The sequence below is a fragment of the Podospora pseudoanserina genome, chromosome 1 (genome assembly GCF_035222485.1).
Source record: "Podospora pseudoanserina strain CBS 124.78 chromosome 1, whole genome shotgun sequence".
NCBI lineage: Eukaryota > Fungi > Ascomycota > Sordariomycetes > Sordariales > Podosporaceae > Podospora > Podospora pseudoanserina.
Window position 1 is genome coordinate 304,818 of NC_085920.1, and position 26,448 is coordinate 331,265.

Below are 26,448 nucleotides of genomic sequence, written 5' to 3' on the forward strand. Positions count from 1 at the left end.
CGCGTTGCTCAAGACATTCATGGTTTTTGTCGCCAAGTTGTGTCAAGACTCAGACAGCTAACTCTCAATTGCTGACTCCTCCAAATTCTCCAACTTTCACATGCTGTGATTTAGTGCTCGGCCCTGCAGTACGGCGATTTCTGCAAGAGGACACCCCCCATCACATCTACGCTATCCGAGCGCCGTTGCAAGATGGCTGCGACTCTTTTCTTGCTGCCCAATGGCATTCTCAACATGAAGATAGGTACTAATACTCGATGCCGGCAGTGTCAACTGTCAAGATGCGGGGTCGGGGAGGGAGGACTGCGGTGGCCGGTGTTCCAGGACGGTCCAGGAAGGTGTACCAGGTTCGTCCGGACCAACGGGACTTGACGCCGCATCAAAAGTCACAGGACCTTCCGTCCACGGCCTGGCTCTTGCATGCGGCTGGTTCTTGATTTGGCACACTTCAGGTTTTTTTGAACTTGTGTTGGGATACGTCGGCCCGCCAGCACAGCGGCGGCGGGCTTCTGGTACAATTTGGGATCAACGTCCGCTACTGGCAGTTCAAATGACCCAAACAAACGCCTCAAGATGCAACCCTGCAAGCCACAAGCTGCCCAAGCTCGACGCTAAGCGTTGCATCGCGAATGCGGGGAATGCCTGTCTCCCATGGACCCTGACGGCGTGGGGAAGACGCCATCGGTCTTGGCACTGTTGTAACTGTCTTCTCACCGTCTTACTACGGAGGATACGGACCGCGAGAACCACGATGGTGTCGGGCAGGGAGGGGAACCCAGAGATATAAAGATGTCGAGATACTGTCCTCCTCGTCCTGCCTGAACTCACCAAGCACCTCTCAGCTCCAGATCTTCAACTCCAGCCATCACCAGCCCTTTTTCGAGTCTCATTCACTTGAGTACTCAGTCTCCTCTTTGGTCAGCTCTCAGCTCCTCGTTCAAAGTCTCTCGACAAATCCATCAACATGCGTTTCCTCGCTACCGTCGCCGCCCTCACCGGCACTCTCGTCGCGGCTCTCCCGAGCCCTCTCGAGGAGATTCGCACCCGGGAGCTTGTCGAGTCTCACCGCCAGACCATGGAGACCCTTGAGGCTCGTGGCTGGAAGTCGGGTGCTGGTGCGACTGCCAACGAACTGCTCGATGGCGGCCCGTGCCCCAAGGTCATCTTCATCTACGCCCGCGGTTCCACCGAGGGTGGTAACCTTGTGAGTTTTGTCCTGTCTGTTTGCGAAATGAACCATAGCTAACGGAGCCAAAAGGGATCTCTCGGCAGCCCAACTGGTGTCGCTCTCGACGCTGCCTTTGGCGAGGCCAACGTCTGGGTCCAAGGTGTTGGCGGTGCTTACTCCGCCGGCCTCCTCGACAACCTCCTCCCCGAGGGCACCACCACCGCCGCCATTAACGAGATGAAGAGCCTCCTCATCCGCGCCAACTCGCTCTGCCCCCAGGCCAAGATCGTCGCCGGTGGCTACAGCCAGGGTGCCGCCCTCGCCGGTGCCGCCATCTCCCAGAGCAGCGCCGCCATCCGCGAGCAGATCAAGGGTGTTGTCCTCTACGGCTGGACCAAGAACAAGCAGAACAACGGCAAGATCCCCAACTACCCTGCCGACCGTCTCAGGGTGTACTGCGAGAGCGGCGACTTGGTTTGCAACGGCTCGCTCATTGTTCTGCCTGCCCATGGCACCTATGCTGATGAGGCTGCTGATGAGGCACCCAAGTTCCTGATCTCCAGGATCAATGCCAGCTAGATCAGGGGGTGGGAATGATGTGTGATGGATTGGTATATAGCATTGCATTTGTGTGGCGTTAGGGTTAGCAGCTTTATGATTGAATGACATTATGCGATTGGATTTAAACCGGAGCTGTGTCTATGAAGGAAGTGTGTTTGCATTGTGTGTGAAGATGCGATGTCATAGTTCGACTGGGTGATATTGTTGACTCACAAAGCGGGTGTGTTTGCTCCACAGGAATGTGGTAACTTGATCTCGCTGCTCAGTTTGGCTTCTCGTCTGTCTCTTCTTCACACAGCTACACACTAAACCCGACTCAACCATCTTTGAATTTTTCTGCATTTCCGACCACTCTCACTCGGCCAGCGAGCGGTGTTGAAATCTACACTCCCCTTTCTTACCTCATCTCCGATTTTCAGTGATCATCGAAAAGAAGCCGACACGATGCAAAGGCAAAATTGGTGAGCAGCTCTCTCCTCACGAAACCTTCCAACCTCCCAAGTTCTACCGCACTAGTTGAGAGATGGCTGACACTCATCAATGCTTTGTGTCAGGTCATTGTCAACAATGGAGTATCTACATCGAGCCAAGTTCGTGATGGACGACTGGCGTGCGCAAAGAGAGGTATCCGGTCAGTAAGTGGAATCCTTCCAGGCCAAAAGCCATGATCAGTAGTGGCAGTGTCTCACGGATGCCTTTCAGGCTGGTCCCCCAACCTGGGTCTGATGAGTATTTCGCCGAGTATCTCGAAGTAGTGCGAAGAACGATGGACCACCATGGTTTCAATGTCGACGCGCCACTAGTAGTCTCGAACCCTCTGCCGGTAGACCCAGCCTTGGAATCCTCTGTTGAAATCGCTTCCAAACCAGTCAACACCGCTCACGAACAGGTCGGCACCGCCCCCGAACCAGTCGAAAGCGCTCCCGAGCCAGTCAACCCCCCCGCGGCCTCAGCTTCCACCACCCAGGCTCCAGCTATCCAAGCTGCTGGCGAAGCCGATGGTGATGAGGAGTCTTTTCAGCCTGGAAGCCAACGGACCAAGTGTCCCCGGGCCAACTGCACCACACTCATAGGTTCGGAAAAGTCATTGCAAACCCACATCACAAAGTAAGTGCAATACCTTTCCCAATAGCACCGCTGTGTGAAACCCCCCTATTAACGGACAGTCTCACAGTCAGCACACACCAAAGCCAGGCAGTTCGTGTTGGATCTGCCCAAAGACCTTCCGCAACGATTCCACCCTCAGGCAGCACTACGAAAATCACCACAAGCTTGACGGCGACGAGGTCAGAACAGCCATGGAAGCTTCGAAGGATTTGGCATCGATAGACCCTCAGTGGCTGCAGCCCAGATTTGAGGTGCAAGACCTCGTGCCGTCTTTATGGCAGGAAACCCTCAGGCTGAACAGACTGAAACTGGAGACGACGAGCAGGTATCGGCAGATGGATGAGCAGTCAATGAATAGTTGTCTGGAGAGTTTCCGGCATGGGAAGATGTTTGAGGGGGAGACTGGTCTGCCTTTTCTGGAAGGGATGGGCCAGAGGGGGCTCATTAACGAGCTGATCAAGATTCGTGTAGAGACCCGTGCTTGGAAGAGGGACCTGGAAGAGCTAAAGAGGGTTGAAGCATTATACTCAGTACCTAGATAGCTTCCAGTGAGAAAGGTCTTTGCCAAAAGAGGGGGACAAAGCACGTGGTGAAATGGTCAATATTCCCCAAGATAGGGTATGTCGGCAGCTAGCTTTGTTAAGTAAAGAAACCTGAGTTGGCCATAATGCATGTTGCGTGAATTGTCCGCTAGACTTACTCATGATAACACCCCAAGTCATGGATTATAGGGGAAGCCTGTTGTTATTTGAACTGATGCCGCCCTGCCTTCGCGTCCCGCAAGTTCATCAAGACTGTCAGGCCTCCCTCCCTAAAGCCACACTGGGCCCATGGGCTCAGAGTAATAGCATGGGTCACCAACGATAGTCACATTGAATGGCGATATCAAGGCGCAATGAGAAAAGCCGTTCATCAATCCACCAAGTGATATATTACAATGAATAGTTCTTGTACGGCGGTCCGCCATTTTCCAACTCTCCCTCCATTCACCACTCCATGATAACCTGGACGCCGTGACCAAGAAGTACTGTTTTCGCAAAGAGAGTCAGCAAAGTGCATCATCAACAGGAAAGCATATCAAGATATCTTCTTACCATGCCAGCCATCCAGGCGACTTCCACAAGCCACAAGCTTGACACCCTTGCATTTGATTGATAGCCACCTTCCCTCTCCTTCTTGGCTGACAGTTCTCGAACGCAGAACTGCTCCCGGTACTTAGCTTGACGCCGCTGCTTTCTGTTAGTGAATATTAGAAAGGTCGAAGAAGATCCTTGCAACATAACCGGGCGTGAAATCCGTAAGCCTGCATCTGGTTGATCGCCACCTCCCAAGACACCTCCTGAAGAGTCATAGCGGCGAGCTCCTTGCCCTGCGGAAGCTGAATCTCATGCCGCATGTACCCAAAGTAAAGACTGTCCCCCTTGGCGCGATCCTTGATGGAAGCCTGCACAGACGCGGGGAGTGTGTTGACATAGCGAACTGTCTCCTCACGGATGAGAGCGATGTACCGCTCCAACACATCGACGGAGACGCCAGGGCGAGGGCACAAGTTGTACAAGTGCGCCCAGCACTCAGAGAAAGGCGGAATGTTGAATTTGGCAATTGCCGGTCCGGCATGTTCGCCAGGTAGGCGATGTTGTCCTTTTGGAGGACAGAGAATCCCGGGCAGGGGTGAGCTCCAAGCCAAAAGAGCGTGAGCAGGCTCAACGGTTGGTGTCGCTGGGTTGTGAAGAGGGGAGAGTTTGCGGAGAGAGGTCGACCGACCGCCTTGCGGCGGGGTGACTAGAAAGGGAGTTAGAATGAATCTCGAAGGCGATATTGGGGAAGAGTGTTCGGTTGTGGAATGGGACACACCCTGCTGGGCGAGCAGCTGTCACCTTTTTCGAATCTGGTGAAGTTGGGGAGTGGGGAGAGGAAGACAGAAGAGAGAGAGAGAGAAAAGATTAAAGCAAGCAGATTCTGCAGGCTGCGAGTGTGATGTCACCCAAGCTGCAAGCCCTGAGACCCGTAGTTGCCGGCCAGCCGGAGGCCGGCAGTGGTCAATTCTCGGCCCCGCTCAGGGCTAGGTGGGGCCGTTGTCAGGAGACAGGAATGGCCGGAGCTGCTCCGCCTGACTCGGCATCCCTCCAGAGGCAAATTCAGCGCCCGGCGATGAGTCGAGGTAGGAAGCCTGCAATATATGCGATTGTCTCCTTAGCCATGCTCCTCTTTGGTGAATCGTCCAGACGACTATGCCACAATGACCTCACGTCTGCCGCTCTCATGTCCCCAGTTCTATTGACCAGGCTGCAGCTGTCAAAGAAGACAAACAATTTCCCAAAGTTCTGTTCAATCTAATGCTCACGTCTATCCCCATGCACTGGCTTTCACTACCTGAGGGCCGCAGAAGAACAAGAACGAGGGCAAATCACCGAACACATCATGTCTCCTTGCTCACCATCATCTAGCCACAGGACTCTGTTCAGTATGCTAGAATGTTGAAAGTCTTTGACCTTAGAGAGGCCCTCAATGCATTTGCTGCAGGTGATCTTGCTTGATATGCTAATCCATCAACCACATGAGCATTTTATGGAAGGGTCATAGGAAATAACTGAGTATACAGTGAAGAGTGTATACGGTTCAAGTTATTCCTAGTAGTGTATTAAAATCATAGGAAGCTAGAAAAGAATACCTAGCATGTTTCTCCAGAACTCTAGACATTCTAGATCTTGATTCCGTTCATGAAAGTGCCCAAGCATCAGATAAAAGATCTTGATTAAAATATGTCGCCGACTTCTAGTTTGTACGGTCTCAGGTAACTACCATGGTAGAGCGTGTAAATTAGTATTCACTGAAGCCAGGGGAGCAACTGTATCTGAGGCAGTGCAAATTTTTGCTCCATCGTTGCGGTTGATCGCCGACTCTCTCGTCCCAACTTTCAATTACTATAAATACTCCTTTCTGTCCTGTTTCTGAGACTCTTCTTTCCCTGACAACCGCACTCTCTCAACTCTCGTCCGAATCTCAGATTATCCTCAGATCCATCTCAACCGACAATATGAAGCAAGAGGAAGGCGCACAAAACCCCAACAATCTCCCAGTTATTCCCCCCCCGTCTAACAATGCCAATCATGGAGCACCACCTACTGCTGCTGCCTCCCTGAGGGATCTGACAGCCTCTGTGGAGAGGCTCAGCGGTTATATGGAGATAATGAGCAGCCAAATCGCCACCTTGAGCAGCAGTATGGTCACCATGACCGCCAATATGGACAAGATGAGTGCCACCATGGAAAAGACCACCGACAATCTTTGGACGCTCAATGCAACAATTGGCAAGGTTCACGGAAGCCTTGACAAGATGCTGAAAACGGTTCAGGAGCCAGGCCGGATTGATACGGTGCAGGGCAATGGTAACGGCCAGCCTCAACTCACTCAGCAGCAACAAGCCACCCAGCAGCAAAAGGTTCGACAGGCATCCCAGCTACGCGCTCGCCAGCAGCAATACGCCCAGCAGCAGTTCGCCCAGCAGCAGTTCGCCCAGCAGCAGTTCGCCCAGCAGCAGCGCGCGCCCATGAACTTTGCTGCCGAGCCTCTGCAACAGCCTTCCATTCACACGCAGCAACCTCAAGGCTTCGCCACCACGCCTACCTTCGACTTCTGGAATGGGACCCAGATGGCCCCCGCTTCTGGCCAGCAGAATCAGAATACTGCTTTCGGCAACGTACTCGCCGGAATCGCTCCCATGCGCTCCCAGGCCAGGCACGTCAGCGGCCCCTTGCCATTCCCCCTCATGACCCAGGACCAGACTGGAGCTGCCGGTACAGATCACGTTGTCAATGGGTTCGCTCACCCACGGATCTTTGGCATGCCCGAAGATGTGGCCAAGAAGCGTCGCCGTGAGGACTACTGATGATATTGTGAGTGAGTTGGAAAAGAAATATACCTGTGCTGAAATTGTGTGCTAACGGTTGTATCCTTCCAAAGGTACTTTGCTCATGCGCTTGGAAACGATGCTGTGCCCGCTGATTCGAGTGCAAACCCGGAGGAGCGCAACAAGACACCGGGAGCAAGCACAGCGAGCACAAATGTGATCTAGCAAGCATCGGGAGGGATTTGGGGCAAGCATTGAGGACAAAGGGAGTTAGGAGCAGGCACTGGTTGAGGCAGATGCTTTAGCCTCCTTTGAGCTTTACAGCTTTTACAGAACTGGAAATATCACAGAGCATGTGTTCACTACCAGGCCAGGATCATTCACTCACCCTCATGCAGTTTCATTGTGACCATAGCCAATTGGGGATTGACGTGCTTGAATTGTGAATATCAAAATGACCCTCTTCATGACATGACGACCCGTGGCCCAAACTCCGAGCTCTCCACATACTTGACCACACGCGCATTCCATTTATTCGCCCCCAAGATGTCAAAGACATGCGGCACGTACGTCAGTTGCGTCTTGTCCCCCACCCCCAGTATCCCCCTCAGACATATCATCATCCTCCTCACCTCGCTACTGTCGTCAAAGTTCCTGTTGGACACCTGGATGAGCCAGTGTCCAGCTCTTTCACGCGAGCCTGGTTTGCATTCCACGCGGGACTCGTCTCCGAGGTTGTTGTTGAGTGTCTCACGGCAGACGGCTGACTAGACCTCATCCACCCGCTTGGCACCAACAGCGAAGAACAACTATTTGCCTCTGTTAGCTTACTTGCACATCAAAGCAAAAAAAAAGGAGTGTGGACATGCATGGCCACGAGTGACTTCATGCCTCCTCGCCAAGTCGATCAAATCTGTCGAAAGCCTTTTGATCAGGGGCTCCGCCTGATCCCGCCCTTTCTTAGCCACGACCGCCTCAATGGCCTTTTCCGCACTGGCAACGATCTCGAGCCCCTCCTTCAAACAAGAAGGCCTATCACCTCCGCGTCCTGGAAGTTGAGTAGCATGCGGGTTGCGGATGATATACCAGTTAAAATTTGTGGCGGCTTGCTTTGACGGTCGACAGCGGTTGACGAACTCTTCGACTGTCTCTTCTGACCAGTAGGTAACAAGAGGATTGCTGATATAAGGATTGACCTCTTCGTCTACATCCTTGGTAGAAAGCAGCGTGTAGCCCCCACCGACAGGAGAGACGATAGGCTGGCCACTGTACGGGGCTGCAACGGGGACAAAGTATTGATCCGGCATGTCGAATTTGTTGCCAGCGTTGTCGTAGGAAAGAGACCATTCGTCAAATCTTATAAACTGATACTCGTCTGGAGATAGAGGTCGAGGCATATTGACTCGTGTTCACCATACAGTTTGATGAGGTTTGGTGATATGGAGCTAAGGAAAAAACTGCAAAAAAAAAGTTCTTCGGACTCGGGTGGGGCTTGAGATACTGGGGACTAGATGATGATGAAGGTAACTGTTGCTCTGGTATATATGCTCCTTTCTTGGGACAGTCTTTATGGGTAACCTCGATGTTCGGATGATAAAATGTGACAGTCATGATGGATAGAGGTAGTCATACCTTTCAGTCACAAACTCTTCCCGGTCTAGCCGATTGCTTGTTGGAGCTATGGAAATGTCATCAAAACCATTGAAAGACTTTATGTTGGTTGTCTGAAGTAGCTCCCTCATACGCTTATTTCCTTCCCTGACCCTAGCTACTCTATGCTTTCTAGCCCACGGCAATGTCAGACACCCATGAGCCTCGTTCGCATCAAGATCCCGTGTTTTGTAACAAATACCTCCTCTTGATATGACCCTGAGGCGCCGCACCCATTCAGAACAGGTACCGAGTCCCGCACCTTGGCACCCTCCCATCTTCCTTGTTTTGTCCAGAACACACGCCTGATGCCGACACTGCGCATGTAGTTGATACAACGGTAGCATGGACGGGAGTTGGTGGCTCGCATTACGGGAGAGATTTCAGCGATGTTGGTAATGGGAACAGGGAAGGATAGGGGGCTATTGTCAACTCGTCGTGAAGGCATCATGGTGATGAGGAGGGTGCATCAACGTGGACTGGCGGTGGCATGTCTAACAGTCTGGAGTCGTCGACTTCCTCAGCCTTGATATGATCGGTGCCAGTGCCGTGGTGGGCTAACCTGACGACATAGACATCGGCGCCGATGAGCTTGGGGTGTTTTGTTCGCTGGCATACGTTGTTTTGGCGTGGAATCGGGCATTCCTGGGTCGGAAAGTGTGACTGTTCTGAACGAGTACTTGATTAATAACCTCCAATCATACTGCAACTAGACAGCATACCTTCAAGTCGACAGAACTCCGGCCTACAACTCAACCTGTCCTTCTTTGGGTCTCTGTTATCTGCTTTCTTGCCGAGATCGTTGGGAATGTGCTGCTTTCCACGCTTCTTCTTCGTCAATTCACTCTTGGACTTCTTGCATGATGGCTTGGTCTTGTTCTTCTCCTGGGCTACGGTGTTTTGAACATGGCTCCAGCGCATGAAGCCGCATTGAACGTTGGACATGTTATCAGCGGCTGCCGTTCTTGTGGCCATCAGGGCGGAGTGTATAGTCATCATCTCAGAATGCATGCTGATGCACCGGTTACCCGTACTATCTCCGCCTATTTCGAAGGGCATGAACCCCAATGTAGGCCTGTTGGGGGTAGTGTGAGGAGATGCGGCCTTACGAAGCGTTCCTGTCTTGAGAGTGTCGCCGTTAAAGCCATGGCGATAATCGTTGTAGCCCTGGCCCAGGATCTTTCCACCCTTTGCGACGATGGATCCGTGGCGGTACGAAAGCGGGGAGTTGGTGACCTGCTGAAGGCAAAGCTGCAGACACTGGTCTCGCTTCATTTTGCGGCAAGTTTTGTTGTAGTCTCTCCGTTTTGAGATGTATACAATGTAAGTGAAAAATAAAATAAAAACCACAGGAAGTCCCGGGCACGCAAGATACGCTTGAACAGTGGCCCTACTCACTGCAAAAGACCAAAAATAAGCTTTGTCGTTTGGAGATGTGTCAGTTGTCTTAGAGACCCTATTGAGGGTATATTTCTAGTGTTATGGTTGGTTTATATGTTTTCTCACTATTTTAATATATACGGAGGAACTGGCTAGTGTAGGTAAACAGTTCCGCAGTATGCAATTTAAGTTTATATTTACGGTATCTAGTATTTACATTAATATATCTTGTTGTGCACTGTTTATCGATGCGGCTTTATGCCGCTTGAGATGTCAGTTTAAGCTTGACTGGGGTGCTGAATGGAAGAGAGTGGCTAGGTAAGCCTGGAGGGCGGACCGTCCACAGACTGGAAGGGGCTTGTTAATAATGAAGTGTGATGACGAGCTCAAATAGACTTTGAAGATTGGGACTATGCTGTAGAGAAAGAGCCGAAGGTTGCGTATATTGATTCAGAGAAAGAAACAGGGTCTGAGGGGCGCTGCCGGGTTGGCCGCGCACAGCAGTCTCGTACCTTGTTTATTTACCTAACGGACTTTACTTGAAGAAACAGAATGTCTTATGGTATCTTAGACAGAGATATATAAGTGAATGTTACAGTTAAACGTTCAGTTTTCAGGTGAGTAAGAAGCCGTTCTTTGACGCAGAAGGCGGATGTTTCTGACACCTTGCCCGCACCACAAACCTAGGTACCTGGTAGGTAGGCGACATTTGCACAAGCCCCTTCTCTTTGTTGTAAAATGGATATTTCTTTTCTTTAACAAGTACTCGTTATGGTCGGACAGGCTCATGTTCTTTACCCCTGACGCTTCTGGAATCAAAGGTCCGCACGTTTCCGAGCGAGCTTTTGCGTTTACAGTTGCCGACGTAGAATTTTTCACTCATAGTGCAAGATACAGGTAAGCAGATCATGGGTGTGAAGTTGTTCAAGGAAACTGAAACGAAAAGTTCCGTTCAATGCCTGTCTATACACCTAAACCACACTGCTTCCATGCCAGAATACCCACAACCCAAACACTCCATGATTTCCCACACACCTATGAAGACCTCCTTTTACGCAGTAAAACGGAGGCTGCATTAATCTGTCCACTTAACCATACATGACCTTGAAGGTAAGGCCTGGTGCCACCCCTTATTAATGAACTCGCCGAGACCCGCTGCTACCCGAGCGGCGGCTACCCTGGCTGGAGGACCGGCTAGAAGGAGTGCTCAGGCCAAGCAAGCCGTAGAGCCAGGCCACACGGTTCGGATCAAGCTCCTCTTCTGAATATTGGCGAGCAAAGTAGTGCCTCAAGTTGTGATCCAGCTGTGGCGCGATTCCGCCAACAATCTGCGGATGGAAAGAGGACATCCAGACGAGGTCCTGATAATCGTTCGGACCTTCCCGTTCATACAACGCCCTCAACTTAGCAGGAAACAGGTACTGGAGCCCGAGGATGTTGTATGAGCGTTGGCCGCACTCAGTGTTAACTGCATGGGTGTTGACTGCGCCCTGCAGTGTTCTAGGCGCGCCCCTTTGACCTATCCCCGAAGTTCAGAATCGTTAGCCCTTGCGAGGTTGGCAAGCCGCTTAAGCTTTGTTTTTCAGGCACTCACCATTGAGAATCAAATCAATCTCAACCGCAAGGGTTGAGACGTTCTGTCCGTAAGAGTGACCCGTGAGCACAAACATGCGAGCAACACCGCTTCCAGCAACCGCAGCAGCGCGGGGGATGTAGGTCCTATATCAACTGGATTAGACTTAACAAAGTGCAAGTTCGGATACTCCATAGGTGTATATACCGGTTATCGGCAGCAAATGCTGCCAACAGATCCCTAACCTTAACCTCGACAGCTAAATCGACGTCGCGGGTGGTCCGTCGCTGATTTCCAAGGAGGATCATGCTCATACCGCCCATGACGCCATACTGGATTCCACGTGCCCTCAAAACTTGTACGACGTGGTCTAAAGCGTATAGGAGGTGCCGTTGCGTCACGTTTCGTTCATTCTGCTTCTCGAGATAGTCCAGCTGATCATCATTGTAGGTAGCAGGAGCAGGGGGGAGCTGGGGAGGAGGCGACCCTCTATTGGAGCGGCTTCCGGAGCTTCTGCTCGAGGCTCTGCTGTGGTGTGAAGACATGTCGAAGACTGGTCTATCAGATGATAGAGAACAGAGACGTGGGGGGAGCGGGGAGGAAAGGTACCCAGGTACGGATTGAAGGAGCCAACGGAAAGGACGAACTGACGAAGCCAACAGAAGGTAGACATGAAGGTAGAGCTGAAGGTAGAGCGGAAGGTCGAGCTGAAAGTAAAATTAGGTGAGAAGCACTGTCCAGCAATGCTTGTTGAATGACTTGAAGGGATGCGGATAGAGACGTGTTTACTGTCCTCCTTTTATACCTACTTCCAGATCACACATTCCTCGACGACCGAGAATAGGGGAGCTTCAACAGGTCTGCATTCTGAAGAACAAGGAGACCAACTTGTTGGCTCAGTCTTCCAACCCTAGCTGCCTTACGTAGGTAGGTGAATAGAATACTTCAAACACGAGACGACAAATTTAGGCTTGCCGTAGCGCCCGTTGACCGTCCTGGTCTCGCCGATCGAGCAGGTGCCAGGCGGCCGACTTGCATACGAAAATACGAGTTCCATAGCTAGGGATATTGTCTCTCTTGCTTCAACCAAGTTCTGCTATGACGGGTGAAGTAGGAATCAGGTGCATTTTGAGCCCCTGAGAGCGGCCGTGCCACCTCCTTACGTTGCTGCTGTGGTTGGAAGCTGAGCTAGCGATATACACTAAGTGTCTTGGACGGTTGGGTTCTTCGCCACAGGGCCAAGTCTGTCCGCGGCGTCCGCCGTCGGGTGACCGGCTTTTGTTGCTTCAGAATAGGTACCAACCCGCATTAAGCACTGTATAGATAGGCTCGAGCCCCTGTCTGCTCAGGTCACATGACTTGACTGTGACCATTCAACAACAGCTGACAACATCTAAATTTCTCACGCCGCAACACCGAACCTTCCTCAAAAGCCGTAAATTAATAATCGCTCAGCCAGCCATGGAAAACGCCGATGACCAACTGCTCTCTGGAATTCCGGGATATCAACCCCAATTCTCAACTCAGTATTCGCGAGATCTCGGAAAGCCGGGTGATGCCCATTGTGGCCGCGGCGTTAAAGAGATACTCGATGTTATCGCCACGCTCGAGGGCTTTGGCATCCATTGCTGCGTTGTCGGCACAAAGGCGCTGGTGTATTACGGCGCTCACCGAGTTCCTATGGTCTGTACCCCGTCGAATTGCGTCCAAGATCTGTTTAACTGACTGCAACTTGTCTAGAACTGGGATCTATGTGTTCCAACGGATTCATTCAAAAGAGCGATAGCCTTGCTCACCTCCCCTCCTCTCAATGAAAAGTACGAGGTGTGGCATCGCATCATGCCGGAGCCCAAAACGCTCGTGCACATGTATCCCCGTTTCACGCTCAAGGGCGCCAACTTCTTCTTCATACTTTTGCCGGCCTTCGAGTGCCTTCTCTCTCCCAGCCCGGACCAGTGCGAGCGCAGCGCGAGTGGTATCCCATACCCCAAGCTCGAGCTGTTTGCCCGGAGCCTGCTCGACCTGCAGCAGTACGCCGATCTGGCCGACCTCATTGACGGAATGGATCTTGACGAGGCGTGGGGCGAAGACCACCTGCAGCTCGACAAGCCGCCGCCGGTCGAGCACATCCAGAAGAAAAACGAGATGATTGCTCGCTGTCTGCCAGAAGACATGCGCGAGGCCGTGACCATGTCCTTGCTGAGTGAGAGGACGAGGCCGCCGCGAGAGACATGGCAGCGTCTTGTGAGCACGAAGCATCTCAGGATCAACGATGAGCTGCCAAGGCACAGGTATCTTACTAGGTTTCGAAAGGTTGGCTCAAAGGACCCCCGAGAGAATAAGGATCGAGAAGTGTAAATAGTCCTCCGGCGTAATGTACCTAGGTAGCTAGCCTGGGAAACCGTTGGAATCGCCTATCTCACCTGCTCTTTCTGCGCATCGGTCACATTTCCCACGACCCCGTGCACAATCTTGCCCTGTGATGAAACATGCATCACCTTCCTCCATCTCCGCAACGAAGTCAAGGTCTGGCTTCTGAAAAGTGCGACTTATTTGCGCAAGGGCGAACATACGAGCAAAGGAGCAGCATAAAGCATTCGAGGAATATTTGTACGGGTACAACAAGCGACAAATATATTCCCAGATTCCCATGAAGCTAATATAAAAGCTTATAGAAAAAAGATAGAAAAAGACAAAAGCGATAGCTACTATAAAGTCTATAAAAATTTAAAAATACCTTATTAAAGACTTAAAAAAGAATAATAAAAAACAATAAGGGAAGAACAGTAGATTATATAAGAATTAACAGAAAGAGAAGTATAAAAGAGGAAGCTAATATAAAGACTTGTTGAAAATGAAGTACTAAAGAAGCTAATGTAAGAGCTAGCGGAAAAAGAAGTATAAAAGAAGAAGCTAATAAAGACTCGCTGAAAATCAAGCATTGATGTGACGAACCCCTATCCAGAACCTCTGAAAGGGATACTGGTCGAAGGCACTTCTGAATAATCGTGGCTCGGTGCAGCTAAATAGTGCACAACAAGATGTCTCAATGTAAACACTAGATACCGTGAATACAAGCTTGAATTGCATACTACAGAACTGTCTATCTACGCCGGCCAGTTCCTCCGTATATATAGACCCGTGGACCGTGGACCGTTGACTTACAGACGGTCCTCGGTCCGCTCCTGATTGGCCGATGCCGGACCGTGGACCGTGAGCCCCACCGCGGTCCCCGGTCCCCATCTTATTGGTCCGTTGCTCTTTTGGACCGTGAGCCCCGCTCGACGGCGCGGTCCAGTCTTGATTGGTCCCTCGTGGCCCCACTGTCTTCCAGAACCGTGACATGATGCTCCCTCTCCAGGCCGAAGCCCCTGCGGCCTAGTCTTCTTCCACTGCTAACTATATCGTAGGTTTTTTCTCCCCTTTTCTCCTTACCTTTATTATGTCTAACCGTGTGTAGAAACGTTATTGTAAGACTGAACAGGCCTTTGCCCTTTCCTCCCGAATCCGCCGCCGTGGTTCTGCCGTAATGCCGTGTTCTACCTGTTTTACCGCCGAATCCCCTTGCATTATGGCCCCTGGGTCCTTACGGTGCGCCGAGTGCGTGCGCCGTAAGATCCTATGTGATGGATCTGATGTTGGCTCTGCCCGTGGGTAGATCTTCCTTTTCTTCCTGTACCGTAATTGACCGTTCCACAGTGACCCGAACGATGGAAGAGCAGGATAGACTCGAGCGTGAGGAACAAGAGCTTGAAGACCAACTCTCGCAACTAACTGCTTAGCTTATCCGGGTAAAACGAATATGTCGCTCTCTTCGCGTGCGTGAAGAGCGCCTCTTCGCGCGGGGTATCCAGGAGGAGGATGCCCAGGTGGCGCAGTCTGCCGCTGCGGCGCCTCCTGCTTCTTCGCCGGGTGCTCCTGCGCGGCCGGACGCCGCCCAGGATACCGTTCCGTGGTCTCCTTACGCCCTGGATCCTTCCTTAGGCCTGGACTGGCCCTCCGACCTTTCCTTCGATCCTGGCGTGGCCGGTCCTTCCTTCCTGACCGCGCCAGATACCGCTAGTGGCGCGCCTTCCACTTCCTAAGGTGCCTGAGGCGCGTGGTACTACTTGTATTTGGTCCCCTTTATATTTTCTAACCTCGTAGTATAGTGTGTAGTACGTCGACCACTACGTCGAAGGCGCGGGTTCGACTCCCGTCGAGGTTCTCTTGGCTCCGTTTTACAGCTATCTGGCTGTGTGCCGGGGCCGAGTTTTTTTACTTACTTGGGTTTTGGTCGGTCCGGATATCGTTGGTGGAATTCTTTTTGCTTATCTGGGTAGTTAAGGTATACCTGTGGTTCCCACGAGTTATTTATAGCCGGATATCCTAACTAACTGACTAAATACTTTAATTGGCCTCTATTGAACCGTAAATCTAGTATTTCTTCTATATCGTACTCTTCTTCTTCGTCCTCCGCTACTACCTGTATATTAGCCTTACTTATATATAGTGCGGGTTCTAGAAGTGAGATGTGAAAGGTGTGTGACCGTAGACGTATCGTATTAGGTAGCTCTAATTCGAATACCGTCTCCGATAACTTCTTTTTGACCTTAAATGGTCCTACTCTCCTGTGGTCCAGCTTTTTACTAGGTCTTTTGGTACGTAAATTACGTGTGGAAAGGAATACTATATCCCCCCCCTTAAGGCGAGGTCCCTCGAGCCTTTTAATATTATAGTATTTCCGTATCTTTTCCCTTATAAACTCCAGTTTTTGCTTAAGCTTGCCGTAGAGTATGTGCATCTTATCTGCCTTAACTCCAGCCCTAGGTACCTTAACCGCAGGTCCCTACCGTAGGTCTGCCTCGTAGCCGAAGTTCGTGAAGAACGGTATGGCTTTGGTCGTCTTAGTTGGCGATATATTATATGCTAGTTGTGCCGTAGGTAATAGTTTAACCTAATCGTCCTGCTCGAAATTAATGTAATTCCGTAGGTACTGTTCTACGATTTGGTTAAGCCGTTCCGTTTGACCGTCCGTCTAAGGGTAGTAGGCCGAAGACGCCTTACTTATTACCCCTAGCCTCGTCATTAACGCTCTCCAGAACTTCGATACGAATTTAGTATCGCGGTCTATAATAAACTTCTTTAGCTATATATATATTAATGTGATATACCGTAGTACTATATCCGCTAGTTATTCTGCCGACTAGGTCTCCTTATAAGGCAAGAAGTATGCTTACTTAGTGAGCCTATCGACTACCGTTAATATACTATCGTACTTAACGCCGGTTACCGTGTCCTTAGACTCTAGTAATTTAATAATAAAGTTTATCGTGACTAAACTCTATGGCCGTTCTACTACCGGTAGTGGCTCCAGAAATCTATAGGGCTTATGCTTCGCAACCCTTATTCTTTCGTACGTATAGTATAACTAAATGGCTTCCTTAACGTCGTCCTTAATCTTTAGCTAGTCGAAGTGCTACTTAATCTTTTCTATAGTCTTAATAATACCTATATATCCTCCGAGCTTCGATACGTGGATCTCTATTACCAGTACCGTCCTATTACCTGGCCTTACGTACGCTTAGTTCTTATACTATAGTCTTCCCTGACTGTCCTTCTGGATGTCCTGTGGCTCCAGCTCTTCCTGCTAGTATTGCTTTGTAATATCGTTGCCCAACTTCCCTTGGTATTTGCTGGAAGTGGCCTTTTCGCGATACACTGCGTAATACTCTATTTACGGCTGTAGTGGATGTTTGAGGGTACTATCTGGCGCCTCTTTAAATAGTGGTGGTAACTCCTTAGGTGCATCTTTGTGGTGGTCGGTTCGCCGGCTAAGTGCGTCTGCCCTAGCGTTCTCCGAACCCTTCTTATAGTTAATCTGGAAATTAAATTCCGAGAGAAACTCTGACTATCGTGTTTGCCGTGTATTGAGGACCTTCGTGGTAGTGAAGTACCGTAGATTTTTATAATCCGTATAGACCTGTACTTTATACTTAGTACCGCTAAGGTATGGCCTCTACTCCTCGAACGCTTCGATAATAGCGAGTAGTTCCTTATCGTGGATTAGGTAGTTTTAACGTGTTCCATTAAGCTTCTTCGAAAAGAAGGCTACCGGGTGTAGCTTACCGTTATCGTCTCGCTGCCCTAGCTGTCCACCGATAGTATAGTCTGATATATCTGCCTCGACCTCGAATGGTCGACTGGGGTCTAGCAGTTTGAGCACCGGGTCCTTCAGAATAGCCTCTTTTAGCTCCTGGAAGGCCTGCTCCTCTTCCTGCCCCTACCGGAACTCTACGTCCTTCTTAGTTAAGTAGTTAAGTAGTCTCGTAATACCTGCGTAGCCCCGGATAAATATCCGATAGAAGTTTGTAAACCCTAAGAATTCCCTAACGTATATTTATAACTGCGGCGTAGGCTAGTCCTTAACTACTGTAATTTTCCTAGGTTCTATATAAACCTTACCTAGCGATATTAGATATCCCAGATATACTGTCTTCTGTACGTGGAACTCGCTCTTCTCTTTATTAACGGAGAGTCCGGCTCCGTATAGTGCGTCGAGTATCTTTCGTACGTATCGCTTATGCTCCTCTAGAGTACGTAAGTAGATAAGAACGTTATCGAGATAGTATATTGCTGTTTTATCGAGGTACTTCCGTATAGTATGGTTAACGAGAGATTAGAACGTTACGGGCGCATTGGTTAACCCGAATGGTATTACGAGATACTCGAAATGACTATAGGGTGTGCGAAACGCTGTTTTCTATTCGTCTCCTTCTTTAATCTGTATATAGGCGTACCCGATAGGTATATCTAAGCGTGTGAAGTATCGTGCCTCTGTTAGTTAACTCCGTAACCTAGATATTAACGGTAGCGGGTAGCTGTTTTTTACCGTCTCGTTATTTAGCTGCCGGTAGTCTATATATAGTTGCAAACCACCGTCCTTCTTCGGTACGAAAAATACGGGGTATCCTGCTGGCGATGTGGACTTCCTAATATGTCTTTTCTTTAAGTTCTCGTCTAAGTACTTCCGTAGCTCCTTACTTTACTTATCGTTAGTGTGGTAGACCTTGAATAGCCGTAGCTTGGCTCTTTCTTTTAACTTAATCTCGTGGTCCTACGGTCTTTGCTCTGGAAGCCCCTCCAAATGCTTAGCCGTGAAGGCTAGGTGTCCTTGATATTCTACCGGTACCGCCTTTTTCTCGCCTTTCTCTACGTTATGGTAGTAGGCGTATTTGTTGACCTCCGATATCTCCACCAACGTCGTTAACCCTACTTCTTCGATCTTACCGCCTGTATCGATAGAATATACTATTACTTCCTGTGCTCCTTGCGGTGGTGCCGTGGAGGGTGCTCGTCCTGCACTCTGCTCCGTGCGTGCTCCTGATTTTCCATCGTTGGTTGGATACTTCTAAGGCTCTCTTGGTCGTAGGTGGCCACTATCCCTCTAATCGATATCTGGGTTGTAGTCTTTATGCTATGGTTGCTCCAGGATTATATCTTTCGAGGGTCCTATATTTATAATGTCGAATATAACTAATATCGTTTTTCCTTCGACTGTGATGTCCAGGGGTAGTGTCTCCCTATAGACCTTTTGCGTGGGAAATGGACCTTATATAACTATCTATTCCTTCTTTTTCTTTTATGGTATACGGGCCTGGTGCACGAACTGTGGCGAAATTAAGTTCGTCTCCGTACCACCGTCTACTAGTGCCACTGCCTGGAGATCCCTCCATCGTGCAGTAACCCAGAGGCGTTTGTCTTTCTTGCCTCCTCCCTATACGGTAGCGACCTCGCTGACGAGCGCCGGATCGTTGTCCCATACCTTCGCCTTACGCTAATGCCTTCGAAGATATCGTTTGTGGTCCGTTAGAGGTTAACGGCCTCCGCGAAGGGCCGCGAGTCGTTTCCCAAGCGGTTATGTCGTTTAAGAGCGTCCTCTTGCCCCGGGTTGTCCAGTAACACGAAATCTTTTAACTATACCCGCCTGGCTTCCTCCCATCTTCCGTCTTTAGTATTCTTTCGCACCTATGCTCGATAGCGGTTCTTCTGCTTGGTCTTGGGCGTCTTGGCTTGATGATATCGCTTGACCTTCTCCCGCAGGTGTATAGCGTAGTCTGGGCTTGGGCACTATCCTAGTATTACTTCCTCCCACGAGCGTACGCTATTGTCTGTGTTCTAACCGTCTGCGTATTCGACGTAGTACCTCGCATGCCTTGGTGCGATCTGTATAACCTGAAGGCCATCCTTTAGTTTAACCGGGTCCTGAATCTTCTATAAGACGTAGTCGTTTAGGTCCTCCTGTTAGGCCTTTTCCCATCGGGCCATAGTCCTTTTGACTGGCTGTAGTTTGCCCTCCTTGCCCACCTTACGTACTGGCCAGTGGCCGTATAGCGACTTGCTCTGGTGGTGCTCCACACATCCGTGTGTAATACACTGGAACCAAGGTACTCTCTGATGCTCCGGATGCCTGGGATGAAGCTGTGCCGTATCTCCCTCACAGGGTGTATACTATGTGGGTGTTAGTGCATCCCTTGGTAACTTCGCGATCCTAATGCTGGCGACCTTCCTGCCTTTCCAGTACTCTTCCCAGCTCTTATACAAGAGCTTTATAGGCTGTGATGTATCCTGTGAGATAGTGATTCCGTGCTTGCTATACTGCCTCTCTGGTATCGTCCACCTGGTAGGTCCTTGCGTGAGACCCTCGTCTTTGGCGACCTCCGTAGTGACTTCCGCAGCGATCTGTGCCAGTTGATCCTGCAATGCCTGTATCTGAAGATCTCCTTCCTCGTGCTCCGCCTTTAGCCTTTCCAGGGCTTTCTTTACCTCCTGGAACTCTATATCTTCTTGTCTGGCGTGCCAGTTAGAGTCTTCCTCGGAGCTTGCCGCTCCGCCTTGCTAGTACCCGATAGCTGCTACCTCCATAACCCTCGGTCCTTTCGATGTGGTGGTTAATGCGATTTCCTTTTTCTATCCGAGCCGTTTGGGTGCCCTGCAGTCCTTTTTAAAGTATCCTGCTTTGCCGTAATTAAAATATTTGAGGTTGTCTCTGCCCTGGCCCCGGCCTTGTGGTTTTTGTTGCTGTATAGCGTCGACCTCCATCGATCTTGCGTGTGTGGTGCTGGAGTAGCTAGTGCTAGGGTATCTTCTCTTTTGCTTGTCGTTAGGACGGTTATTACCGAAGTGTCCCTTGTTGTTGTTGTTGCCGTAGTGACCCCTGCTGCCTCTTTTCTCCGTGCGCCGCTGGAATTGCTGATCGTCGATCCGAATAGCTATAGCGATATACTTGTCGATGGTGTTAGGCTTTGACTCCTTGTATAACTTATCCTTTACCTCTTCCTTAAGGCCGTTATAAAAGAGCTGTATTAACCCCTTATCGTTGATGGTGCTACGTAGGCTGTCGATCTTAAATAAAGCCGCGTAGTTAGCCGCTAAGTGCGTTTGGCGTAGGTTTGCGAGCCTTTTCTGCGCGTGCCTTGCTTTATCGTACTCCCTAAATACCTCCTTGAGCTTAGTCTTAAAGATACGATAGTTCTCGAAGTATTTTACGGTAATCTTCTTTTGGTCTTCCGGCTCCTGCTTGTAATAGTTGTCGAGGATAGGCTTAAACCACGCGAGAGCCCTATCCTTGAGTTTGGTAGCCGCGAAGATCACCTTTGATTCTTCGTTAGTGAACTGGTTTGGGTAGTAACGAAAATAGGTTTTGAGCTGGATTAAGAATCCTTTAAGCTCTGCCTTTCCTCCTCTATAGCGCTCCGGTGCCGGGAATTTGACGGTTGACTTAGGTGCGGTCGTGATGGCGATGATCTGCTCCCGGGTCTGCTGAGCCTCTTCCTCAAGCTCCCTAAGGCGTTTGACGACCTGTTCTGCAGTAGTGAGTGCAGGTCTGGTGCTGGTGGAAGGTCCCTCGCCGCCTGGGCTAGGCAGGACGCCTCCCATCTAAATATTCTTAGGTCCGGCTATAGTGGTAAAAAGACGCCTTTAATTTATCCGTGACAGAGTTGAAGTGAGTATGCAACGTGTGACGAACCCCTATCCAGAACCTCTGAAAGGGATACTGGTCGAAGGCACTTCTGAATAATCGTGGCTCGGTGTAGCTAAATAGTGCACAATAAGATGTCTCAATGTAAACACTAGATACCGTGAATACAAGCTTGAATTGCATACTACAGAACTGTCTATCTACGCCGGCCAGTTCCTCCGTATATATAGACCCGTGGACCGTGGACCGTTGACTTATAGACGGTCCTCGGTCCGCTCCTGATTGGCCGATGCCGGACCGTGGACCGTGAGCCCCACCGCGGTCCCCGGTCCCCATCTTATTGGTCCGTTGCCCTTCTGGACCGTGAGCCCCGCTCGACGGCGCGGTCCAGTCTTGATTGGTCCCTCGTGGCCCCACTGTCTTCCAGAACCGTGACAATTGAAGAAGCTAATATAAAAACTAATGGAAAGAGAAGCGTAAAAAAAGGGAATATAAAAACTAACGGAAGGAAAAATATAGGAAAAGCTAAAACGGCGTTAATATAAAGAAGAGGAAGAAGTTAGAGACAGTAAGGACGAGATTTTACTAAACGAAACTAAGACGAGACCTATAAATGAGAGAAGTGCAAGTAATGTACGTTACAAAGAGCGGGGAGGTAACGACGACAATTCTCTAGGAAAAAGTTAGATATGTAAGCGGGGAAGCATATAAAGAAAACTAAAACGGCGTGAGATTATACGTTATAAAAAGCGGGGAGGTAACGACGATAATTTTTTAGTAAGTAAATATTAGATACAGGAGCGGAAATAAAGAAAGCTAAAACGGCGTCGGCTTAATAATACCTAATAAAGTAAGTTAAAATCTAAAATAACAGACCCTTCAAAGGAATTTATCTAAGATGCTAATTAATCGATAGGAAGTGGATAATCTAGTATATATAATAATATAAAAATAAAGGTTTAGAGTAAATAGAAATCTATTTAAAGCAAAAGACATAAGCTATTTAAGCGTAAAAAGAAAAATAGTGTAATGATTCTGTTACTATACCACTAAAGTAAGCAATGCTTACAAACATCGACTACTTGTAGCTTTTATACAACACGGTAGCTTTAGTGTAGTAGTCTGGAGCAACTAAAAATTAAGAAGCGGTCTTTTCTTTAAGTTGCGCCAAAGGAGCAGAGTTTAATTTAAATAAAATACGGTGTTCCTTTTCAGTGCATTACATTTATTATTAAGTACTTAGTTATTTTCTCAAACAAATACTATTCGCTATTATACCCTCGAAAACCAAAACTCAATATCACTTAATTTAGTCTTAGTATAAATAAGACTTAATGTCAAGTAAGGCTGCACTTAGATATTATAGTAAGCAGATGCGTTTGGACTTCTAGGTATAATAACCTACGGTTTTGTTTTAAGACTGCCATTAAGACCTTTTTCTTCCAGAAGCTATAGTTTTGGTGAGAAATTCGGCCATCCCGTAAAGCCCTGCGTAATCTGATATTAATTTCGTTCACATGATCCTCCAGCATACGCTTCTCGTATTTCTTCTTTATCATACGAGATAACTCCCATGTTGATTTAACTGCAGTGATTAAGCCCGCGGAAGCGGCAGCCGATGCTAAGGAACTGAGTAAGTATGACATGAGTACTAGGTAATTAGATCGATGCTTGGTAGCCGAGGTAATAGAAACTTAATTGGGGAAGGACGCCGTTTTATAACCTACCTGCCTATCTACATACCTAAGATATCACGATTTGATTGCAGATTTCAACTCCGAAATTAAGACTTGAAAGCTGAAATTAAGTCTTGACAGGGGGGTAGGGTGGCGGTGGCGCTCCTAACCACACACCCCCACTTAAGTCTAAAAGTGTCACAACCCTGGTGCAGGATTGTGGGGCCACGGGAATAGGGGCCAATCAGGAGAACGTATAGGGGAGCCAATCATAGTGAAGGACGAGTGATCAGTGTGATCAGGGCACTGAGCAGACTAAACAGAGGGGATTAGTGGCCTTGGGAGCCTGATCACGGCTTGGCACAAGGACTATATATACGGAGGAACTGGCTGGTGTAGATAGACAGTTCCGCAGTATGCAATATAAGTCACAATCGTTGGTATTCAGACTATTGTGATAGAGACAAGCCATTGTTGTACACTGTTTAGCTGTACCGAACCAGGATTGTTCAGAAGTGCCTTCAACCAGTATCCCTTTCAGAGGTTCTGGATAGGGGTTCGTCACAAAAAGCGGTAATATATTTCCCTCGACCAGGAAGTATACGGGTCAACCGTTGCACTAACAATCCTGAAGACAGCCCTTGAATTAATATAAACACTGCCCAGGCATGACTGTGTTTGATGCAAATACCCAAAAATCGGTCACCATGCTGATATTCTGCCCATCCTGGTTGAGGCCAGGCTTCATGTCATTCCTTACATTTTTATCTGTCGAAGAAGCATCAAGCAAACGCCCAATCCAAGCCCTACCAGCGACGCTCACTAGGAAATCCTTGCAGACCGCTTCTTTTTGAAGTGTAAGGTAGTCTCGGGGGAGTATCATGATTACACTCTGGTCACAGCACTTCTGCAGTCCTCTGCGCTCAGTCATCATACCTCGTCTACCAACAGAGCTCCCTTGGGATCATCCAAGGCACTAAAAGTTGAAAGGCAACGAACGACAGCCGGATGTAGGTGTCAAGCTGAAGGGAGCCCAGTTCGACTGAAGCTGTTGATGCGGAACTTTGCCAATTCCAAAGTCCCTCGTCAGAAAAGGCTGCTGTTAATCAACGCCACATTCCATGCGTTTTGACGCAATGTGCTCTCACCGGTCTTTACCAGAAGCCAGTGGATTATCTTTCGTCAACCCCGGTCGTTAACAAATCTTGGGATTCATGCTTTGTCATCCAGATGTGTTCAGTTCAGTCGAATCGATCGTCATTGCTTAAAACGTACATGAACCCAAGAGATACAACTTACTGGTACCGTACATGCGAAGTAGCAACGTGGAAAAGAATTGGTCGGATCGTGGTTAGTCCGCTCGAGTTGCCGGCGGCATCTCTAGGCAGACACAAAACTGGCCAAGTCGACGATGTAGCCGGGCGGCACTGCATACAAGTGGTCGCCGTTTACATACCCAGGTCCCCGCCCGGCACTGGGTGAATGGCATCTTTGATAAGAATAGATTGGAGGCACCCGTGGACTTGGATTCCCACAGTCGCATGCCGTTGCTGTCGAGATCGATATCCACTTTCAAGGCCTCATTTGACTGGGACTTTTGACGTTTACTCCGTACTGCGCAACAAATGGCCTCAAGCAAATGTCCGAAATGGCCGCCAAGCTCCAGGTGCTAACGCTGTCAGCACCCTTGCCTGGGACTGGGAGGCGCTGATCCCTGGTGTCGGGGAAGGATGCCGTCTTTGTTGGCCCAATCATGAGTGGTACCAGATGCAATCGGCCCATGTCGGCCCAACGCCAGACCAGGTTGGGGAAAGACCTGCTCCGCCTGTTGCATGAGCTTGGCCCAATCACAATAATGGTCGGGACCGGTGAAGCATTTTCGACCGCGAGCTTCATTCAGTCGAGCAAGGAGCGGACTTGGTGGGAAGTGGTGCCGCAAAACCACTTCTTCCATCTTTCATCATGATCCTCTTCCCCGTGCGTACTCTGTAGGCCCTGGTGCACCAAAAGGACTAACTCTCTCGACAAACACCATCGAACTCTGGGCTACTATTACTATAGCTTGGACCGAGTGTGTCGCCTACACACACCTACACCCCACCGAGACATGCACAACATGCCGCCAGATCCTTCGAGATGTTCAACGTCGACGTACCGGACAACACTAAAAGTCCGGAGAACATCGCTTCCAACGTCATTCTCGCCTCTGTTTTGGCCCCGGTCTTTGCGATAATCTTTGTCGTCCTCCGATTGTATACCGCGCGCTCCATCTTGCGCGCGAGCCACAAGGATGATTGTATGTTTTTGGGATCGTGGCCGCTCTTGACCGCGGGGGTTGGCTAATTCGGGGTTGCGCTTTAGGGCTCATTCTCATTGCCGTCATCTTGTCCGTCCTATACTCTGCCACCCTCATTGCTAGTACGCCAGAATCCTTTCTATCATCTGCTCAGCAGCACGCTTGGGAATACCACGACTGGAGCGAGCGCTGACAACGAACGGATTAGTGACCAAATTCGGTCTGGGGTATCATATCTTCTACCTATTTCATTCCAACACCTGGAGAGGGAAAACCTTGCTTTTGGTAATCAAAATCCTTCCTCACGGGCTAGAGAGGCGGACACAACTGACCATGGAAAAAAAGCTTGCCGGATTTCCTGCCGCCATAACGAGTAACTTATCGGTCCTCTTCATCAAGTGCTCAATTCTTGTGTTCTATCTCCGATTCTCGACGACCCGAATTCTCAATCATGTTATATACGTCATGCTCGTTATCGTTGTTATCGCCAATTCTCTTGCGGCATTTGGCGTCCTTTTCACATGCCAGCCCATGTCATCTTTTTGGGATGGCAACGTCAAGGGCACGTGCATCAACAGGGACGCCTGGTACGCCTGGCTCGTGATTTTGAACTGCGTTACCGATTTCATCTTGCTGGTCCTGCCGCTTTGGCTTTTGGCACCGTTGAAGATTGGCTTCTCGCAGAAGGCTGCCATTGCCGCGATATTGGGTACTGGCGGATTGTATGTCTTCTTCGCCGCTGACAGCACAGGAATGCTAACAGTAAGAAACAGTGTTGTTGGGATAAGCATATTTCGCGTTGTAGTGGTGTCACAGGGGTGGGACAAGTACGACTTTACCTATCGATTTGCCATCAACTACATATGGAGGTAGGTTTCTAGAAGCCCCTGTCGCCGTTGAGAGAGGCCTAACACAAGCTCTGACACAGCGTCATTGAGACAAATGTGGCCATCATTTGTGCCTGTGCCCCTACACTACGGGCGTTGGTCGGCCGTTATGTGCCATCATTGCTCCAATTTAGTGCACGCCGCGATCCACTGGCGCTGTACACCATCCCCGTATCACACGTTGCCGCTGCGCAACGACCACGACCAGCCCCACGAAGCCAAGATGATGAAATCGAAAGATCATCCAATCATGAGAACTACGTTAGTGGTTCCTCAGCACAACTCACATCAAATTTCGGAAGTAAACTGTTTGGACCAGCCTCAGATCGAGCCTCGAGT

General features: G+C 49.6%; 7 protein-coding genes and 1 non-coding gene across 8 annotated transcripts; 6 read left to right on the forward strand and 2 right to left on the reverse strand.

The window, feature by feature from the left end:
• Nucleotides 1-286: 286 nt before the first annotated feature.
• On the forward strand, nt 287-1,747 carry QC764_100070 (uncharacterized protein; the record flags this gene model as incomplete). The annotated part of the gene is made up of 2 exons (XM_062941220.1): nt 287-1,204; nt 1,259-1,747. Exons 1-2 carry the CDS (start codon nt 965-967, stop codon nt 1,745-1,747), a joined length of 729 nt encoding a protein of 242 aa, XP_062804149.1. The 5' UTR covers nt 287-964.
• A 426-nt stretch (nt 1,748-2,173) lies between these two features.
• On the forward strand, nt 2,174-3,500 carry QC764_0001240 (uncharacterized protein; the record flags this gene model as incomplete). The annotated part of the gene is made up of 4 exons (XM_062939699.1): nt 2,174-2,190; nt 2,284-2,364; nt 2,432-2,836; nt 2,904-3,500. The coding sequence occupies 4 exons, from the start codon at nt 2,174-2,176 to the stop codon at nt 3,376-3,378; spliced, it is 978 nt and encodes a 325-aa protein (XP_062804150.1). The 3' UTR covers nt 3,379-3,500.
• A 290-nt stretch (nt 3,501-3,790) lies between these two features.
• Nucleotides 3,791-5,514, reverse strand: QC764_0001250 (uncharacterized protein; the record flags this gene model as incomplete). The annotated part of the gene is made up of 3 exons (XM_062939700.1): nt 3,791-3,863; nt 3,931-4,618; nt 5,508-5,514. 2 exons carry the CDS (start codon nt 5,512-5,514, stop codon nt 4,086-4,088), a joined length of 540 nt encoding a protein of 179 aa, XP_062804151.1. The 3' UTR covers nt 3,791-3,863; nt 3,931-4,085.
• A 359-nt stretch (nt 5,515-5,873) lies between these two features.
• Nucleotides 5,874-6,725, forward strand: QC764_100058 (uncharacterized protein; the record flags this gene model as incomplete). The annotated part of the gene is made up of 1 exon (XM_062941219.1): nt 5,874-6,725. One exon carries the CDS (start codon nt 5,874-5,876, stop codon nt 6,723-6,725), a length of 852 nt encoding a protein of 283 aa, XP_062804152.1.
• An 818-nt stretch (nt 6,726-7,543) lies between these two features.
• On the reverse strand, nt 7,544-9,784 carry QC764_0001270 (uncharacterized protein). Its single transcript, XM_062939701.1, has 2 exons — nt 9,059-9,784; nt 7,544-9,004 (listed from the first exon to the last, which is right to left on the reverse strand). Exons 1-2 carry the CDS (start codon nt 9,609-9,611, stop codon nt 8,784-8,786), a joined length of 774 nt encoding a protein of 257 aa, XP_062804153.1. The 5' UTR covers nt 9,612-9,784; the 3' UTR covers nt 7,544-8,783.
• Nucleotides 9,785-13,350: 3,566 nt separating this feature from the next.
• Nucleotides 13,351-13,647, forward strand: QC764_0001280 (uncharacterized protein; the record flags this gene model as incomplete). Its single annotated transcript, XM_062939702.1, has 1 exon — nt 13,351-13,647. The coding sequence occupies one exon, from the start codon at nt 13,351-13,353 to the stop codon at nt 13,645-13,647; it is 297 nt and encodes a 98-aa protein (XP_062804154.1).
• Nucleotides 13,648-15,425: 1,778 nt separating this feature from the next.
• QC764_0001290 lies at nt 15,426-15,496 on the forward strand. Its single transcript has one exon. It is a non-coding gene; the product is annotated as a tRNA-OTHER (tRNA).
• Nucleotides 15,497-24,811: 9,315 nt separating this feature from the next.
• On the forward strand, nt 24,812-25,415 carry QC764_100050 (uncharacterized protein; the record flags this gene model as incomplete). Its single annotated transcript, XM_062941218.1, has 2 exons — nt 24,812-25,222; nt 25,288-25,415. The coding sequence occupies exons 1-2, from the start codon at nt 25,063-25,065 to the stop codon at nt 25,413-25,415; spliced, it is 288 nt and encodes a 95-aa protein (XP_062804155.1). The 5' UTR covers nt 24,812-25,062.
• Between the last annotated feature and the right edge of the window lie 1,033 nt (nt 25,416-26,448).